The 19,677-nt window shown below is 35.9% G+C and overlaps 1 protein-coding gene across 9 annotated transcripts in view; it reads right to left on the bottom strand.

The window, feature by feature from the left end:
- Window positions 1–19,677, bottom strand: part of USH2A (usherin) — a 373,983-nt gene that overhangs the window by 149,798 nt on the left and 204,508 nt on the right. For all 9 annotated transcript variants that reach the window (XM_071426043.1, XM_071426058.1, XM_071426050.1 and 6 more), the window contains one exon: window positions 8,225–8,404. In XM_071426043.1, coding sequence (XP_071282144.1) covers window positions 8,225–8,404 — 180 coding nt within the window. The remainder of the gene's footprint in view (window positions 1–8,224; window positions 8,405–19,677) is intronic.

Below are 19,677 nucleotides of genomic sequence, written 5' to 3'. Positions count from 1 at the left end.
AGGCTAAATGTGTTCTGCCTTCTGTGCCACAGGACATTTTAGAGTATTTACCCCAAAATACATGCACTATTAATCAGAGGTTGAAGTAAACTAAATATCTTGGCAATACTTACTCTCTAAAATACAGATTTTCTTCAATCTTTTGACAAAAAGTAAACAGCCACAGGAAACTTCTCCTTTGTTCATTTTTCAAACAAAGGGCTAAATCCTTCACACAGAAAATTTACAGCTGATTAATTCAGATTACAGCCATCAGTTGAGTATTTTGGACAGCAGTATCAATTTCTTATGAATAACCCTCTCAAATAGGCTACTTAGTATGTAAGAGTACTCATAACTTCAACTTAAAGAAAAATAGAGAAAAGAGAAGTATTTTTTTCTTTATATAATGCCATCTCTTCAGTTATTCAACTTCTTTTCTTTATATATATATATTATTAGAAGTTTTTAGATAATCTGAACTCAGTCAACCTGAATGCATGCATTTTCTCTGTACATACTGGCTGCATTAAACTATGGTGACACCTTTCATAGAGACGCAATCCCCCAGTCTAAGCTAAGAAAAAAGCTAAGTCAGTCTAAGAAAAAAGGCTGACAAACTTTGTGACATGTATATTATACTTTCCAGCATGAGGAGTATAAAATTTTCTTTTACCTTCTGCTGCTAACACATGCCTCTCTCTCTCTCTGTCTGTAAAATGGGAATAGCAATCCTCAGTCACCTACTGGAAATCTGAATTGGCAGATATACTTGTAAAAATCATCAAAGTAAACAGGTCAGTATACAAACAGTAAGGATTAATATAATTCAATAGTGGACATATCCCCCAGCAACATGAAATACATTAATTCCCCTTCTCATTTTACTCAGCTGGAATTAATCTAAGAGCACAGTATTTCTTTGTCAGAGGAATAAGCATGATCTGCATAGAGATCCAAAGATAAAAAAGACAGAAAGCAATCATTATACATGAACATGCATATACTGATATATCATATACATTTTTGTGTGTGTGCACCTGCACATTCATGCAGACACAAAAATAACATTCAGAAAGAAAAGAACAGTGAGGAAAAAGCTGTCAAATGTCAGGAATCAACCTTTAAGGGCTGTAGACTCTTATAGTTGGCTTTGTTGAAAGAAAGAGGATAGCACACACCAACACTGCATTATAGGAACACCAGAGGAGAAGTGGTGACTCTAATCACTAATTCTCATTCAATTTCCATATTCTCTCCCTTTTTCTGCCTTTATAGAGAAGCTTATTTCTCCTCAGGTACTCAGCCAACTGAGTTAAAGTTAACAACATAGGTGTAACAGGAAAAGAACACTAAGAAAAGTAGGGAAAAGTCAAGCTTGAAATACTACCAGAACAAATCATTAACTATAGGAAGGAAAAATACTTCTTTTCTGCAAAGTGTTTTAAGAATTCAGATATAAAATTTCAGATATTTTTAATTCAATTTCAATTTTCCAAACTAAAGAGAAAATTCTCAAAATGTAGTTACTAAGAGTAATTTTTAACTGTATATAGAACCAGCAAAAAAATGCAAAAGCACTTTCATGGCCATGATGTTTAAAAAGATTATCTCTAATTTTTTCCCTAGCTAAAGAAAGGAAAAGAACAGGGATTTGATTTCCGCTACATTTAAACCTCAGGAAGGTCTTAAAAAACCCTTAATTTTTCCCCCATTAGGATTTTTTCCCTAAGATGGAAATATGACAAATATGCAACAGGATGACAGAACTCTGCTGGAGGTGTAGAGGTCATTGCAGGCAGAGGAACTTCAAAACTTCCCGAACTGTGCAAAGTGGTTCAAGCCTTCAAACCTTGCCACTTTACCCAAAAGGTTTATGATCACCAGCTAACTCCCATAATCTAGATGTGCAGAATCTTCATGTGCAGAAAATACAGATTGACGTGACCAAAAAAAACTCAGCAAACCTATGAACAAATAAAAACCTCACAGATATTTGCCTCTGCTGACAGTTAATGAAAATGAAATTTTATTCCAAAACCTATAGGGGCAGGATTTGTCAAAAAAAGAAAGTATAAAAACATGGGCTTTTTAGAAAAGCAGCACAAATCATTGCAGCAAAGTAACACAAAAATTGATCTGTTTCTGAGTACTTACATATATCTGGGAAATGGTTCTAAAGACAAAATTCATGGTGTGATTTTTCAAATGTCTTCTTTATGTTTTCACCAGGAATATCAACAGCATTTTATTGTAGAATTCCTTCAGCAGAGCCTAACTTATCACATAAGCATTGCTGACTTCAGTTACAATACTGAAAAATCTACTTCAGATTTGCTGAGAATGAAAAGAAAAATCAAAAGTAAAAAAAGCTCCAGAATGAATAAGCTTGAGATTATATAAAATTGGCACACTTCTTCTAAATCATGTCCTTTTTCATGTACAATTGAAATTGGTCTGAAATAAGTTAATGTGATAGTAGGTAATAGTTTTAAATAATAATCTACCTCTAAATTTCACAACAGCCCATTTGCCCCATTTCTAGATATTCTCCTTGTATTTCTTTAGTAAATCAAGCTGTAGTTTTTCAGCATGGCATCTTCCCTAGTACAGATTACTTCTAAGAGCTTTTAAGTACAGTCTGGATCTCACTCTAGGGCCAAGGTTTTGGAAAGACCTGAGTGAGACCTCTTCAGTGAGGTTAATTGACTGCTTATAGATGATCAATTAGCTGCTGCACAGTCCTCCCTGCCTCATCTGGCTCTCCCTAAGCAAGCAAAACACATCCATGTTCTTCCAGGCAACTAAAATTGCTGGTTTGATCTTCTTGTCCCAGGTGTTTCATGCTGCTCTAGAAGAGACAAAGGAATTGAGGAGATGCTAAATGCAGGTGCTTTGTGTCTGCAGCATGGAAAGAACACAGCTGGAACTATGGGAGATCTGCCCAACCCCAAAAGCACAGGGTGCAAAGGCAAAGAGAAAGAGGCAATCAGAAGAAAAAGACATAGTTGGAGTGTCACTGCCTGCTGGCAAAACTCAGGTTTATGAGTTTTGGGACTTACACTAAGCTTCAATTCAAAGCAACCTTTACAATGCGTGGAGTCAGGCTGAGCCCTAACTGGCTGCAATTTAGGAAAGTGAGCAGCAAAGAGGGCATCTCTGTGCCTCCCACTGCCAGAGTTTGAAGACACAACTGTTCAGGAATGAGACTTCTCTTGTCTCTTGCCATGCAAAACACCCATCCAAAATCAAGAATGGACACAGTATGAGCTCACTGAAAGGTGTGCTGAACAGCCTGGGAGAAAAGAATAAAAGAAGAAAGTAGCACTAATGAAAATGACAATCAGTTCAATACTGCAGAGAGTAGAGAAGAATTACTGTTTCAGTAGAACAGAAACTTCCAGTTTCCCACACAAGCACCTTTGGAATCCTACCCTTATATCCCCATGAAATCACCTTTCTGGACAAAAGGAAATGGAATGGCCAATTTACACAGCTTGCTACTGACCCTTTGTAATTAGCTAGCTCATTGATGAGAGATGCAGGAGAGCTCTTCCCCACTCCCTGCTCTATCCTGGTCTCTCCTCAAAGTTCCTGTAGAAAGGATATGGCCACAATTTTTCACTAAGAACTTTCTGTTAACATAGAAGATAAAGAACAAAAGAATCCCTTTGGATTCCTTCTCTTGGATTTAACTCTAAAAAGAGAAGGGAGAGAGAGGAAAATGAGAAGGAGGAGAAGGAAAGGAGAGAAAAAAAGGTGATGCCTCAAACACCTGAAATTTGAAGCAAAGGACATTCTTTCAAAACAAATTTTATGGTGTCACATAATGTGATACTAGGAAACATAGGAAAACCAATCTGTCTCACAGGGAAAATTCTAGCATATTCAAGTTTGATTTTTCTTCCAACATAATTCTGACTTAGCATCAGTTTTCTTTGTTTATTGAATATTCATTTCTCTAAGGAGGCCTGCTGGCTTCAGTGATCAACCTCCACGAGCAAATGCTTTCAGATGTGAATACAAGTTGTATGATGTGGTTCCCACTTGTTTGCATAATTAGATCAGTGGTCCTGTGATGAGGTTCAGTATCCAGTCTCTGAGGTGTTGTGACTTAAACTAACAGTGGCTGACACCCTCTGGTTGCAGGACACCATCTCCTGTAGATACTGAACAAACATCAGCTACAGGTACGTAGGCTCAAGTTTTGTGGCTGAGAACAAGCCCAGGCAGTGGCATGCAGCATTCCACTCAGAAAGAAGGGACCTGCAAGGAGCGGGGACTTAAGGGTCTAAGGCAAAATCTTACATCTTTTCCTGCTAGACATTCCTATGCTGTGCAAATCACAGACAGAGCACATAATCGAACAACATACTTAATAAATCATGGCAGAGTTTAAAGAGGCACTTCACTACTTAGGCAGATTTTTTTTCAGAATATCTTTCCTTATATGTTTCACACAGGATGTATCAATTCTTTGAGGCTCTTTTCTACAGATAAATCAGCACCAAGTTAATGGTTTGTAATCCCCAGTATAAGAATCCACAGGGAGTCAACTCTGCAATGTGATACAGAATTACCGTCCAAAACAGTCTTCAGACCTCTTGTCATGACTTGGAAATCCATTCCTTTTTCCTGCTTTGTAGGGGATGATTGAGACTCCACCCTCCTGCTTCCCATCAGAGCAGCAGCCCATCCTTCTTTTTGCATCTATTTATTCAACATAATCCATCTTCTTCCCATTCCCTTCCATACTCAGACTTTGGTGGCCAAAGGAAGGGAATAAAAGGATTTAACTTGAGTATAAGCTATTATAAGCAGTGATTGCAAATTTCCTTTCTGCCAGCTCACCAGCCCTTATTACAAAGCAATTCTAAAATGATGGCGTCTTGTATGTGCCACTACATCAGAAGTAGCACTCATTGAGGACAAAAATGTATAACCAAGAGCTCTCTGCAAAAGGGTTTCTCCCAGAATTTTGCAGTTTTATATCCACTCTATCCTTCAATTCATTTATCTAATTAAAATAATTCTAAAACAATTTGTTTTCCAGATGTTTTAATGGCTGGCATCCTCAAATTAATGTGAAGTACTGGCTAGAATATTATTTTTTTACAGCTTCTACCAAAGCAGTTTAGGAGAAGATAAATAGAACAAATTTATTCCTTCTGGAAAAAATATAAAACTCAAAAAAATTTACTTCTACCTCTGCAGTATGAAATTTGTCACTAATCATTTTAAACTATGCCCTTTTATGCTTCTTCCATCTCTTTTAGCTTTCTATGCAGTTCTTTGATGTAACAAAGACAGTTTCAGACAAGATTTCAGTTCTTCTGGAAAAAAAAAGCTTTAAGTCTTGAGGCAAAAAGCAGTGTATTTAAAATTTATATACTCCATAATGCCTTTGTTCTGAACTTGAACATCCTGAAAAACTTCTCCTCTTTCTTTTGCTTTCTGACTCTGAAGATCATTTGTTCTCATGGTTTCAGCTTCTTATTATGCAACAGTGACTTTAACTGGTGGTTCCAGCATTTAAGTACATGCACAGTCATGGCTGACCCTTTCTGATCAATTGCCAATCCATACAGGTTTGACTGATAAAAGAGCCAATTAGATTTAAGCAAATTAAGGGACATCACCAATGTCAACCACTTATTAAACTGAATGCTGAATTCCATGCATACCAAACACTAATGCACGGAGTCCCATTAAGAGTTGAAATCCTAACCCCATTAGTAACTCCAGACCACTACAGGGTAAGGGTCAAAAGGAAGTTTCATATTTATGGATTACCATTTGGATTCAGTTTTTATTTTTTTTAGTCTTTCCAAGAACTCTTGAACCTGCACTGCAATTTTAGTCGAGAGTGCAGATAAAATAAATTCCTTATTTCTAAGATAGTTTTTTTTTGAGTGTTGACTTCAAGCATGGCAAATCAGCTTGATAAGAAATTAAAATATATTCAGTCAGGTAACACTAAAGATTTGGAGTGCTTTATATTGTGTGCAATGTGTTTTAAAGCTAAAAAAAATAAAGGAACAAAAGAAATGCATATTGGAAAAAATTGTATCATAATTGTAAAACAGTGATCAGCAATAACATCAAAATGGAATATCACTTTGTCCTCAATCACTCTCCCTCTCAGACAATCTTCCATCAAGCTCCATGAACTAGGCTCCCCATTGCAGATTTCTTAAATAGTTTTAAGAAATACTTAAATACTTTTTTTATATCGTTGAAAAGAGAATGGTACATCTTAACACTTATTAAAAGGCTGTGCTTTTGTACATAATGAGACCTTCTTTACTTTTTGAGCAAACAAAACTTCCATCTAAGTGAAATCTTGGCCACTAAAGTAAAAAAATAAAATTCTTCCTTATTTAAGTAGCATCTAGATTTCATTTAATGATTTAGAAAGTGTGAAGGCACTGAATACTGCCCAGTGTAAAATTACCATTATACTCATAATTTAGCATGCAATGGAATTGTATAACCCTCAAAGGTTCTTACAATAAACATCCTGGTAAAGCAAACCTCTATTGTCCTACACACACACGTGTGTGTCTGTACATGTGTACACATATAGAGAAAACACAGCCTGTGAGAGAGCACTTCTCTCATATGCACTGCTTCATTTATTAGTCATTTCTCTACAGATCACAGTCCACTGGACAATGGTATGGAAGATTTCTTTAATAACTCTCACTGCTAATTTAATTCTACTTAAACACACATATCCTAGTGAATGCCACATGCTTTTCAGCATGATTTTATGTGTAAATCAGGATAATATGTTTTCAGATCATTAACTAAAAGGAAGCATGAACTAAAACCTATTTAACCAATGAGGTATTGCTTTTAAACTACCACAAGGTCATAAAAAAGATAATTTCAAAGCTATAAGTTTTCTAATTGTAATCAACAACAATCTAATGATGAAAGAAAGTGTATCTTAATGGCTGTCATAAACTTGTGCACATCCTTGCTTATCTTTAAAGATCCTTTATCTTGTCATTTGGTGAAATTTTCACTACCAAATTTTCCTAAGCAAAACTGAAATGTGACACTGGAGCTAGAAATATCAGTGTCTTACTGCTCAGTCTTAAACGAGCAGTAAAACTCAGATGCAGTTTTATTATTATATGAGAACATATATTTTTTAATAGTAGGTGCAGCTTGACAATCAGATAGGAAAAGTATAAAATGTGCTGGGAATTGACTTTTTCCTTGTTCCTCAGTAATCTGTCATAAAAACTCTGTGTTGTATTTACTCACTTTTCTGAAGTCCCCAAACCAAATCCATCTGTTTGTAAGCAAGCTGTTTCATGGCTGGGTTTTTGAACTCTAAGTTTTATAATATTTCTTTCCTTTTTCTTTTTTTCTTTTCTTTTGCTTTCAAATTGTATGTACGTTCCTCTACATTGTTCTTGCTCAACAGCTACACCACACATCTCTCAAAAACAAGTGTTGTTGGACTCTCACTTAAAAACTCAAAATTGCCTTAAATTAATTGTATACATTGACATTTATTTAACAAAAACTAATTAGCTAGGGTGTCCATGGAAAGAAAATACAAAAGCAGCACATCTACATCAGCTATAAATATAAGCTTTCTTGAAAAAAAACAAACAAACAACAACAAAGCCACAAAACAAGTAATTGTAAAATGTTTAGGGCATATTTGCTCAACTCTCTTATTTCAAATTGTTATGAAGATAATATCCAGACTGGCTTACAGCCTAATTCACTGTAAATCAGCACATTGTAATTTACTTTCTTACAGATACATTATTTTGTGGATTCTGGCTCAATATATTGCCAATGATTTATATTACTATTATTAAACAAATTCTCTAAGTCTATCTAGTAAGTGCTCCTTGTCAGCACTTACAACTTTTATTCTAAAACAGATTACAAAATGCAGGTGAGTCTCTTTATATTCTTGGGCTAGATTAGCTGTCCATGCCAGAATACACTACCATTCACTGAAAAAAAATGAATTACATAATGCACTTCTCACCTTTATAATATGCTAAACTACACAACTATGCACTTTCATTTTCTAGTTCTTAAATGGAACAAAGTGACAAATTAGAAGCCAAAAAGAATTTTGTGAGTAAGAACTACTAATACAAACATATTCTTCTGAACTTCAGTCCTCAGCTGCCATAATAAATAACATTTTGTTGAACAGAGTGTTTATATAATTGTTACATGCACAGAAAAAGCACTTTTTCATACTTACCTCCTGGAGGCATGACTATGGTTATAGCATCACTTATCAAGCTGCCCTGGCTGTTGGAGGCATTCACTTGTACTGTGTAGTTAGAAAATGGAATTAGTCCTTTAATGGGTACCCATACATTGAATTCCTTGCTGCTGCACAACATCCGAGTATCATTTACAATAGAATAATTAGCATTATCTGTTATGGAAAAACAAGAGAGGGAGGGAAAGAACAAATGTTAGACCTCACATCTGCTACAATTCACTGTTTTTATGAACCAAGTCTTATTTCTACTCAAATGAAGAGTTGCCATTTATACCAGTAACACACACAAATTTTTGGTCTGTTGGGAAGAAAAATTATTATTCACAATTTCTCTTCCTTCTGCCAACAGTTTGTGGCATTTGTAAATCTTAGAAAATAAACCAATACACAAACGAAGCAGCTGCAAAGCTGATTGCTATATACTGCAAACAGAAGTTCCAGAACAGTTCTGTGATAATTGCAGATTCCAAACATTAATGATAATTCTTATACCCATGAAAGACTGGCAAAACACTTTCAATTTGCTAGAAAAATGCTTAACTTAGGAGTTGATAAGCTAATTCCATTGCATGCATAACAAACAGTCGTCTGCAGTAACAGAGGTTTTCCAGCACGGCCTGCAGTTCTCTCAAAGACAAAACAAGGATTTGAAGTACTCATTTTATCAGTTGAAATCATCAGAGGACACCACAGCAACCTACATGTCCTTTGCAACCCTTTTAAGATCTCAAACTTAAGATAAGACAATATTCTACCCTATAAAAATTAAAATAAATAAAAAAACAAACAAAAAACCAAAACCTTTCCAAAATACCTAGTTAGACTAGAAAATAAAAAATTATATATGTCAAGTAACATTTTTTTGACTTAATGAAGACCTCAGTCACATATCTCAGAGTCAAGCTCACTCACTTAAATATCATCTTATATTTTGAGTATATGAAGTGCCATAAACAAATAATATTATTATTATTACTATCCATCACCCCATGGAGGGCTCTCACACTGAAGTTAATAAAAATTCTGTATTACAAACAACAGCAGAATAACACAAGCCTAAGACCACAGGTATGAGAACAAGAGTAAACAGACTATAACTGTAAAAATATTGTAAATCAATTAAGACATTGTCACAGCTAGAAGATTCAATATTTACATCTGAGTCCTTTACAAAACCTAAATAAGACAGAACTACAAAAAAAACCTAGAAAAATCAAATTTAAAATTAATTTTTTAAGGGACACTTATTGGACTTACTCATTTTGATGCAAGTTTCATATTAACTATTAAAACCAAAATGCTGTTAAATCAGAAACAATTTTTCATATATTCCATGTTTCTATGATATGCATTAAGGTGTATTTGCAGTACCTTTCAGTCATGCTGACATTACATTGTACCACGGATGAGTGATCTGGATTTTCCTCTAATTTGGGGACTCCTATGAAGAATTTGGTTCACTTATGGTACCAATTCAAGCCCTTCCTTTATTTTGGTGTTTATAAACAGCACTGGTATTTTCAGTTATTCTATTTGTAACATACAAAAAGCTTATTTTTTTGAGGTTTTGGAGAAGGGGACAGATTTGTAAAATTCTTTTTTTATAAAACTGCCTTGCAGCTTAGTTCCTCATTGCTCAAATTCTACCTGGACTGGACCCTACCATAGCACCAGACCACCCAAACAGACTACAGCAGAGTGAAGGTAGAATGATTTCATGAAGCTTGATGGATTCATTTTGGATTTCACTGAAGTTTATCTGAGAGATCCTGTTTTAGGTACAGCAATGGAGGCAAAGCTTCTTTACATGCAAGAACAACCACATTTTACACATTCCATTTATAGAATGCTGCAGAAACAAAGTTATTTTGTCTGAGATTACTCTTATGTACTTGGGCTACTCAACCAGCACTAGAAAAATGCATCTGCATTACTTGATCTCAGCTTTTAAATAGTGTATCAAATCCTCCTTCTGCACCTTTGGGAAACTGTCCCTGTGTGTGATTTGGGAGAAGATACAGTCCAACAAAGCACATTTCTCCTATTATCTATCACCATTTTTGCAATGTTTGTGATTTATTATTTGTGAAGATTGTGCAACAATATTTGACATACATGTTCTTAAGATCATAGTGACATTAAACACTTAAGGACTCCACTGGCTATGGAAAAAAATAGACACATTTTCAAACGTTTCACCTCCAATGTCTGGGAAAGTTTAAAAATACATTTTTAACCAAGTGTTAACAGATCAGCACATAGGATAGAGTCAAACCTCAAGCATTATAGAAATTGTCTAACAGTAATTTGTATATGCCATATCCATGTGACAATGAAAATTTTCCTATCAACAGTACAGATATAACTTGTTAATATTTTAATTTCATCCACCTCAGCCTGGTAGGAAGCTATGTAGTTCCTCTACTTTTATTCCATTTTTAATCTTTCTTTCAATGGCTAACTATACTATATTTTAAAAACACAGTTTCGAGTAACAGAAAATGAATTAAAAGGATAACACTATTCCAAGTTGCCTGGATAACAACATTAATATACAGTAATTATACAATTAGTTGTAACATTAAATTCTTGTTATAGCAGAGTGATTACTCGGCAATTATAAGAAGTATATAATTACCCAATAATTAGGAGAAGTATGTAATTACATAACCATTTTATTCAGCTCAAAAATGAACTTGCAAATTTACAATGAGATAGACAACATAGCAGCTCAAAATTTTTCATTGCTTCTAATAAAAAGCTAAAGAGTACTTGCAAGTTTCCTAGCCCAAATTTTACACAGACAAAAGGTGTTTTATCCCAATTCCCAGACAAGGAAGTTACTGCTGCTGGCAAATAAAATATTAGAACATTTTTAAAATGCAGGTCTTGCTGTGGCTGACCTGCAATATGGAGCTTTGCCACTTCTCACTGCCTAAACTGTACTTTCAGTGGGCTGGAAAATGCAGACACACAGGTTCAGCCTGACAGAAAGCGATACAGCGATAACCCTGTCATATCATTCCATGCCATTCCTGCCCAGACTGCCGCAGTGTGGACCCAATTTGTGAGTATAAGTGGATGAGGCCTCCCTTTGTCCAGTTTTCCTGGGTGTTTTTCTCTCCATGTTGCCCACAAGTCCCACTGTAGTCCACCAGCAAGTCCATTGCAGATCCAAAAGCAGTGTGGAGTCCTAAGAGACATTGTTCTACTTCAGACAAGTAGTTCCTACCAGAACACCTCCTCATTTCTGCCTTGTGATTCCTGCCAGGAACATACACCAGCACCCCAACAAGTGAGATTCCCCCACAATTCTGTTAAAGTGAGCAACCTAAATAGGCAGAAAACAAACTCCTACACATCTATGAATGGCTCACCAGACCCATGAATGCTTAAGGCATGCAAACACCTGCACAAAAAGATAAATCCAGACAAGAGAGGGCAAAGAGACTCTATTCTCTATAACCTCCTAAGAAAACCCAAATCCCTTGCAGACATGAAGGGTTTCCCTAAGCTCCTTAATCATTCCATATTTTTGCATAGTTTTGGTTTTGTTCTTTTACTAGCCTACCTGCTCAGTTCTCCGTAACTCCCCAAAATTATCTGCAGGACTTCTTTGCTTAAGGCTAATTGAGAAATACTTCTGCTGTTCCAGTTTACTCCTAGTTTATGCCAGATCAAAGTATGTCCGTTTTTCAGGAAAAGATTCATATGAAGAAATGAGGACTAAAGAATATCCATAAATATACTTAAAAGTTATGTATAGTTGAAACAAAGACACAGAAATACATATTGCATTCAAAATCACTGTTTAAAAGTGCTAAGCTTCAGAGAGCACTCTAGCTGTTGAGTATCTGTACTTGAAGGTTCAGGATGGTTTTGAGTGGACACTCTGCAGGGGACTCCCAAGCAGATGTGCATTCCTGTTACTCAGCACCCCTGTAAATAGGGGAATTAAGCTCCTGTGAAGCAGTGGTGTGTAAATTACTGCTGTCCTGGGTCTGTCATCCTATGGGGTTCACTAGATTGAAATAACAGAAAGGGGTATCCTTTTCCATTCTTGTTATAATCATTGTCACAAGAATTTTAATGCCTCATATATTCCATAATTTTTTTCTGTGTGCTGTGCTGCTCTGACCTTTTCAATATTCTGTAATTTGACTGGCTGGCGATTTCAAGTTCTCTCCTTTTTACAGCCTTATTAACTTGTGGGGAATAGGTGAAATGCACAGCCAATCAGAATACATAATATTGCAAAGGTCACAGCAGTACAGTATAGCATCAGCAGACACAGAATACTGTATATTAGTCATTAGCATTCTGATATCTTATTCATGTGACAAAGGTTGTGAGGAGCGCAGGAAATGGTACAACATGAAACCATTCTCATGGCAAAGAAATAATACAAACTAATACATTCACCTTACATATAAGAACTTTCTTCCCCCTAAATCTGGGCACATTTAAAGGTACTCTTCCCATCAGGATCAAAATTTTTGCTTTTAAGGGAGAAGGTAATAAATTTAGATGTTTCCTTTTTATGTATTAAACAGAGAAAGACACATATTTCACAAGTGTGGGCAAATACCAAGTAATTCTATTAATATCACTGCATTTGTGATTAATACCAATCCATACTTTAGATATAGGTCCATTATGTCCTGATAACCTCTTTTAAATTACAGAACATGTTGCCCTACAATATTCAAGCAGACAGAAGCAGAACTATTACCACTGCAGAAGACTAGTCAAAGACTAAAGGCAGCAAAAATCCAGCTCAAGGAACAGTTCATGTGAGGATCTATTCAAAGATTACTTAGTTAACTATTACAAACACAGTTGGTTTTATGCCAGCTTTATATTACTGTGAGCATACAGAGTTTAAGCCTTGTACCTTGGACCACAGAAAAAGTTAATAAGATTAGAATAGCAAAATAAAAATGAAACAAGAACTCATTTTTTCGGCCTTTTTCCTCTGAGCTTATCCTCATTGTCACCAGTTTCTGTCCCTATTTGAGACACAGCTAATTTGTGTCTCTTTGACACCACATCTTTGGTGGGAAATTCTGTGAATATGCACACTTTGTGTTCTTTTGCCTGTTAGTTTTGCCTATTCTTCAGCCTCATTAACTACCACAAAAGCTACTTTCCTCCCAGCTAAGATTTTTCTTTTCTAGTTCTCTTCCTTTCTCATTGTTTCTAATGGAGTATTTAGAATAAAAAAATATCACTTTCCATTAGTTTGATTATCCCAGTAGAAAACCAGCTAAAATACTTCCCTGGCCTTATTGGCAACTGTCTTTTCTTAAGAACTGTAATAATGAACTATTCTCAAATTGTCGTCTCAATTGTTAAATTGACTTGTGAAGCAGTTTGGCTTAGATGCCATACCCACCTTTTCAACAAACTGTTGGGGGGGGGTTTTATGTTTTGAGATTGGGTTGGTTTTTATATTTTAGCATTCTGTTTTGGAGGATTTTTTTTTTTGTTAGCTTTTTTCTTTCTTTTTTTTTTTCAGACGGGCACACTGCTGATTTTTTGCCTCAATGTCTTGAACCACTACTGTCTTGTTCCCCTTCTCCTGAGCTGACAGATCTATTGTTCCTATGGACATATCATGGTCACAGTCCATCAAACTGAGTTCAAAACTTAAAGATTCTCTTAACACATGAAAACTTTACTCTCATGGGTTAGGAAAGTTACTAAATGAGTCAAAATAGGTCATTTAAAAGTGCTGTGGGAAACTGGAAAAATTATGAATCCAAAATATTAATTTCCCTGTAAATAAGAAGAGTTTCACATTATCTGCTTTGAAAAATTTTATCTTTTTCCATTTCCCCTGGGAATTAAAAGAAGCCCTTTAGTTTTAAAACTGAAAAATTGAAAATATTTGAAGAACAAGATCAAAATCTGTGTTGGCATGTACAGCAGAAATATGAAACCTAGAAGACCCAGTTTCTGACAATTAGTTTCTGACTGGTACTCAAGTCATCACTCAAAGAGGCTTCTTACAGACTCAGATTTGGTAGAGCTATCTTAGATTGTCTTGACACATACAGAATGTGTACACTGTCTGACTGACACTGGAAGGAGATTCCTCCTCGCTATTCAGCCTGGTGAGACACATCTGGAGAATTCATCTTGTTCTGGGATCCCCAGCATAACACAGATCTGGACTTACTGGAGTGGAGTCCATGCAAAGATGATTAAAGCCTTGAAGAATATGTCAAACAATGAGGATTTGAGAGAACTGAGGTTGTTTAGCCTCAAGAAGAGGAGAAAGGATCTTAAAAATGTGTAAAATATTAAAAATATCTGTTGTGAAGGCATAAAGTAGCGAAACATTTCTTAACAAGGTACAGCAGCAGAAAAAAAATGAGTACATACAGAAAATACAAGAAATTCTGTTTAAACCTATAAAAAAACTTTGTTTTACTTTGACATTGGTCAAACACTGGAAGAAGTTGCTCAGAGTCTCCAACTTTGGTGATACTCAAAAGCCAGCTGGACACTCCTGGGCAATGTGCTCCAACTAACCCTACTTGGAGAAGAGAGCTTGAACTGGTTGTTCCCTAGAGGTGCTCTCTGACCTCAGCTGTAATATGATTCTATGAAAATTTTCAGAGCACTTCAAGAACCCTAAGGCAAAGCATGGGTAATCATTATGATGAAAGCATGTTCCTGTCAGTAGAAATAAGTGATTATTAGTGTTACAAACACTAAGTAATGTGCATTTATGTGCTCATTAATTCTACAGACTGAAATATGAATAAAGCCCACAGCTTGATGTGAGAGCTCATTCAAGAAAGTTAGCACAGACCCCATGGATGGCTAATGACTGCAGCCAAGATTAGGCCTTGTCATGGTGGCAGGCAGGAAGGAATCTTCAGTGTGTGGTCTCATCTACCCTTTGGAGCTTTCAGCTCATGCCATGAGGCTTTGGACTAAAAAACCTCTGTAATTGTTGATGAAGCTGCCAAGAAGAAACCTTTTTGATTTGAATTACTGTTTTAGTTTTTCTCATTACTCTCTCATAAACACAGAAACATCTAATGAGTCTTGTAGCTGAGTCAGTCTCATTTTAACCTTCCACTTAAAACAGTATGTTTCAGTATAGTGTTAAATCTCTGCTGTAATTATATTCATCTCTACTTTAACCCCATTTTTCTGCAATAGCACCAAGTCATCAGTCCAGGAGTCCCCACACTGCACACTTAGAGACACGCAATAAGAATGCAGCTTCATGACCTAAACCAAACTCTGGAAAATATTCTATGAGTACAACCAGTTTCTCTGGATTTCAAAAAGGTTTCCAGTGTCTAAGCACTGTTATCCTGGTATGAACAGGAGGAAGTGTCCCAGCACAGTTGAGTAATCTAAGTAGCAAAATACACATTTGACATAAGACATCAAAGATCAAAATCATTTGCTGCACTTGCAATCTTAAGCTGATGACAGAGCATATAGTTACTGATTTCATCCATTTTGTTTGAGGGGTTTTATAGACAAATTATGAGATTTTATCAAGTTTATTTCATGAGGGACTTTATATAGTAAAAAAAAAAAAATCAAAACCAGTTAGCTTTTAAACCATCAAGTTTGCTTCTCCATTGTTATAACATTCTTTCTCTAGCTGCAGCAGTACATAAATGGAGATTATCACAGTATCTGGTTTCTGAATCTATGCCCATAATTCATGGATGCCAATAAGAATTTTCCATTCTCCAGGGACACTATCAGAAGGAGACTAGCTAAACACACAGAGCAGAACTTGGAGTCTCAAATCCATAATCAAATATCTAGATTGATTGTGTCACTTGCACTTGTATTGATTTCAATTGGAGCAGCTGACCCAAGGGAATAATAAAAATGTGGAATAAAACTGATTTATGAGAAGAAAATAAATCCTTTTGTGAGTGGTAATGAATTGGTACTATTTAACCCTTTCAATCACAGAGAGAGAACACTATTTATTTTTTCAGAATGCTGAGTTAGCCGAAAGAAGTCATACAAAAAAAGTCAATACTGTCAAATGCCATTACAGTTAGTTGTAATACTTTGGAAGGAATGAAGCTCTAAACTTGATCTAGGATTTTTGTCTGACATATGACATTCTTTTGGTTTTTCAGTCACCTTTCATGAGGCATCATAAGCGATGCACTTGTAGATTGAAAGAACCACAGAATTACTCAGGTGACTGTTTGTTGTACTTGTAAATTACCTCCCTATAGACTATTTAGGGCAAAAACACGAAGAGTAACACAAACAGCCACATCAAGTGCACACAATTATCCCTATAAAAGGACAACCAACATAATGATTGTTCTGGTATCACACTAGAAACTTACATAGTCAAAACATAATTTGATTCCCCCTCATAAAGTGAAAAGAAAAACTTCAAAAAATTCTTGTCAAATCCCAGTTTTCATCACGTTTTCTCCACCGGAGAAAAGAGATGGGGTTTATATTGGTCTCTAAAGAGAAGCTTATTTGTTTAAAGCCAACACATACAAATATTCAAACTCAATTTTTTTATCTGTGGAAGATCTAGCCAGATTGTATATATCTTGTTTGGGTTATGTCATTGACATTAATCATATTGTGTTTAATGTCATAAATTGGTTTGTTGCATTTAGCAGTTACCAGAGATACCTAAGCACAGTCAATGTAGTCTTCATGTGGGTTAAAACACTGGAAGACATTCATTAACTAAAAGACTGTTTTTGCAGGAAAACTGATTGGCAAATTCCCTTTTACTCAATACTGTTTACCAGAGCCATCTCTAGAAGATTGCTATTATTCCCTAGACTATTCCAAGGGAGTAGAAACAGTCTTGGAGCCAATCTTGCTATAGGCAGTGACTAGGAATTTCTGCCTGTTAAAAACTGATAATACATTCTTCACAAAAATGGGGTTAGGCCCATGTGTCAGCTTTATCACATGAAACCAAATAAATTACAAAGTACAAGACAGACAATGTACATGTGACAAAAAACATAACTATGGGAATACAGTGATGCAGAAGATCAATTAAAACACCATCTATGGTCTGATGCTAGAGTCTTCACCAAAGAAATGGTCAGATGTAGGAATTAGAGAGTGACTTTAATTTTGCTTTCCTCAGAGACACCTGTATTAAGGAAAAGAAAAGAACAGCATACCTGATACTGACAGGAATTATGCTATTAGATGGTGCATTGTGAAGCTGCTCAAAACCTACTGAAGCTTGACTAAACTCTACCCAATAATCATCCTGAAGCGCATGTAAAACCATGAGTTTTATGGCCCGGCAGATCAAAATTTAAATGCGCTACAATTCCAAGGCAAAATACCCCAAAACTCCTGCTCTGGTGAACAGATTAAATATGGCTATTTGAAAATGAGTTATGCATCCTCTTTGTTTCCTCCTTGTATGTCTTTAGGAGTAGTGTTGTAGGTCTGTAGCTAGAATAAAAAGACAGACAAAATGAGAGAGGAAGGGGATGAAATATGAAAAATCTCCTTAAGAGCTGGCCTGGAAAAGCAGCTAAGGGCTCCCACATTCACAGTGAGAGTGTGGAGCTTATCTTTCTGGTGCAGAAGTTGGTAAGCATTTTGTAACTACTTGTGTTCCTCATTCTCAAGCCTTCAGCACAAGACAGGCTAGGAACTTCAAGGGGCTTCAGCATTCCTTTCCCCACTTCTGTTGTCATCTGCAGGTGGTGTCTTCCCCTAGTCATTGCCTTTTGCACTAGGTTGATTCTTAACACTCCCTTTTTGACTTCTGTTTGGAAAGGATACTGAAAGTATTGGGTACACTGTGCCAAGTTCAAGACTATAAGAGGAACTTATAGAAGTTAAATGAATGGATCGTCTGAGTTTTATTCTATTTAATCATATATATACAGTAAATATTAAACTAAAAAGGTTAGATGGGCAACATTCAGATGCATACATGCAAAAGTCAACTTGTTTATGCTGCATTCTGCTGTTAGATTCCTCCACTTTGTCAAGAGAATGAATGGGCTGCAAAGAACCTTCCTGGTACACCATTCCCTAAAGAAGCAGAGTAAGCAGATAATTTTTCTTTTCTTTACAAAAATAGCTGATTAACTTGCTGAAAAGTATGGACCTTAGATGATGTGTCATCAAAAGAAGTCATGATAAGTATTAAAAAAGCCCTCAAGAAACAACCCCAAACTGAAAATAACACACACTGATTTCTACATTCATAAGCAACAGAGTTCTGAGTATAACCCTGCAACTTCATGTTATGAAACTCCCTAAGGACATACAGTTAATTAAGGATTCTCTTTAGGTCAAACTCCCATTCAAATGCATCACAAGATCTTGGGGGCCACAGATTTGGATTAATTTTGTGCTAACGCAGTCATCTGACAGAGGCAGGAAGATAAGAATTTCCTCCAAATCTCTCCTCTGGAAAGAGGTAATACCTGATTCTTCCTGTCCTAGAACTTAATTTCAGACACTCAGATGCAATTAAAAACGACCCTGTATTGTATCTGAACTAACCTGAGAATAAATAGGGATGAATGAGGAAACTACTTGAGGGAAATAAACCTGACTCTGTCACCTTTCTTTCCTCTCAAGTCCTCTGAGAACTGGGAGTGTATCAGATAACAAGAACTTTAACTACTATTGAAGAGGGAAAAGCTGTTTGTGCTCTGGTAGCATTAGTATTTTATGGCTTGGAACAACCAATTGCAAACCAAATTCCTCTTTAAGGCTCCTCCCAAGCAAGTACTGGGCCTTAAATGACTTGAGGCAAAGCAACATTTCATTACATTGAATTGAGCCTAAGCAATAATGCCTGAGCACTGCAGAACTGGGAGAGAGCCCTCAATTCCTGTTTGATCTCCATATGCTGTTTGCTAGAAACAAATACTTTTCTGGAAAACTAGAACATATATATACTGAACAGAATGGCAAAGCAGCCCAAATAAAGCTCCTTCCAGTTTTTTAACAAGCACTTTCACAGAGAAAGGTTTTCAGAAAAAATGAAGAGTTGAATTAAAAAATGAAGGCTAATTGATACAGGTATTTCCCTTGAATACATTGTTAAATCATGGCCAAACTGTGGAAAAATCCATTATAAGTACCCTCCTCCACTGTCAGACAATCCAAATTATCTCCTGCTGAATTACACTTCACACTTGCAGTGACCTTTTCCATGAGTTTGTGATAGTATTTGCTTGACTTTCAATTTGGTTATTGATAATGTTAACAGGTACACACTATTTACCAACACCTTGCCAAGCCATCATCTTAAAATAAAAGAAGTATCAGCAGTAACAGAATTAAACAGCAATGAAAAAACAGGCTATGCATCACAAAGCATTCATATTGGAATCAAAAGTCAGAATTAAGTCAAAAGTCAGAATGTAGATGCATTACAGCTAAAATATTCTCTCTTGCTTTTATTCACT

This window comes from Agelaius tricolor, unplaced genomic scaffold, assembly GCF_023055355.1.
Source record: "Agelaius tricolor isolate 1412-34295 unplaced genomic scaffold, bAgeTri1.0.p SCAF_1, whole genome shotgun sequence".
Taxonomy (NCBI): Eukaryota; Metazoa; Chordata; class Aves; order Passeriformes; family Icteridae; genus Agelaius; species Agelaius tricolor.
This window is presented reverse-complemented; position numbering and strand designations above follow the sequence as displayed.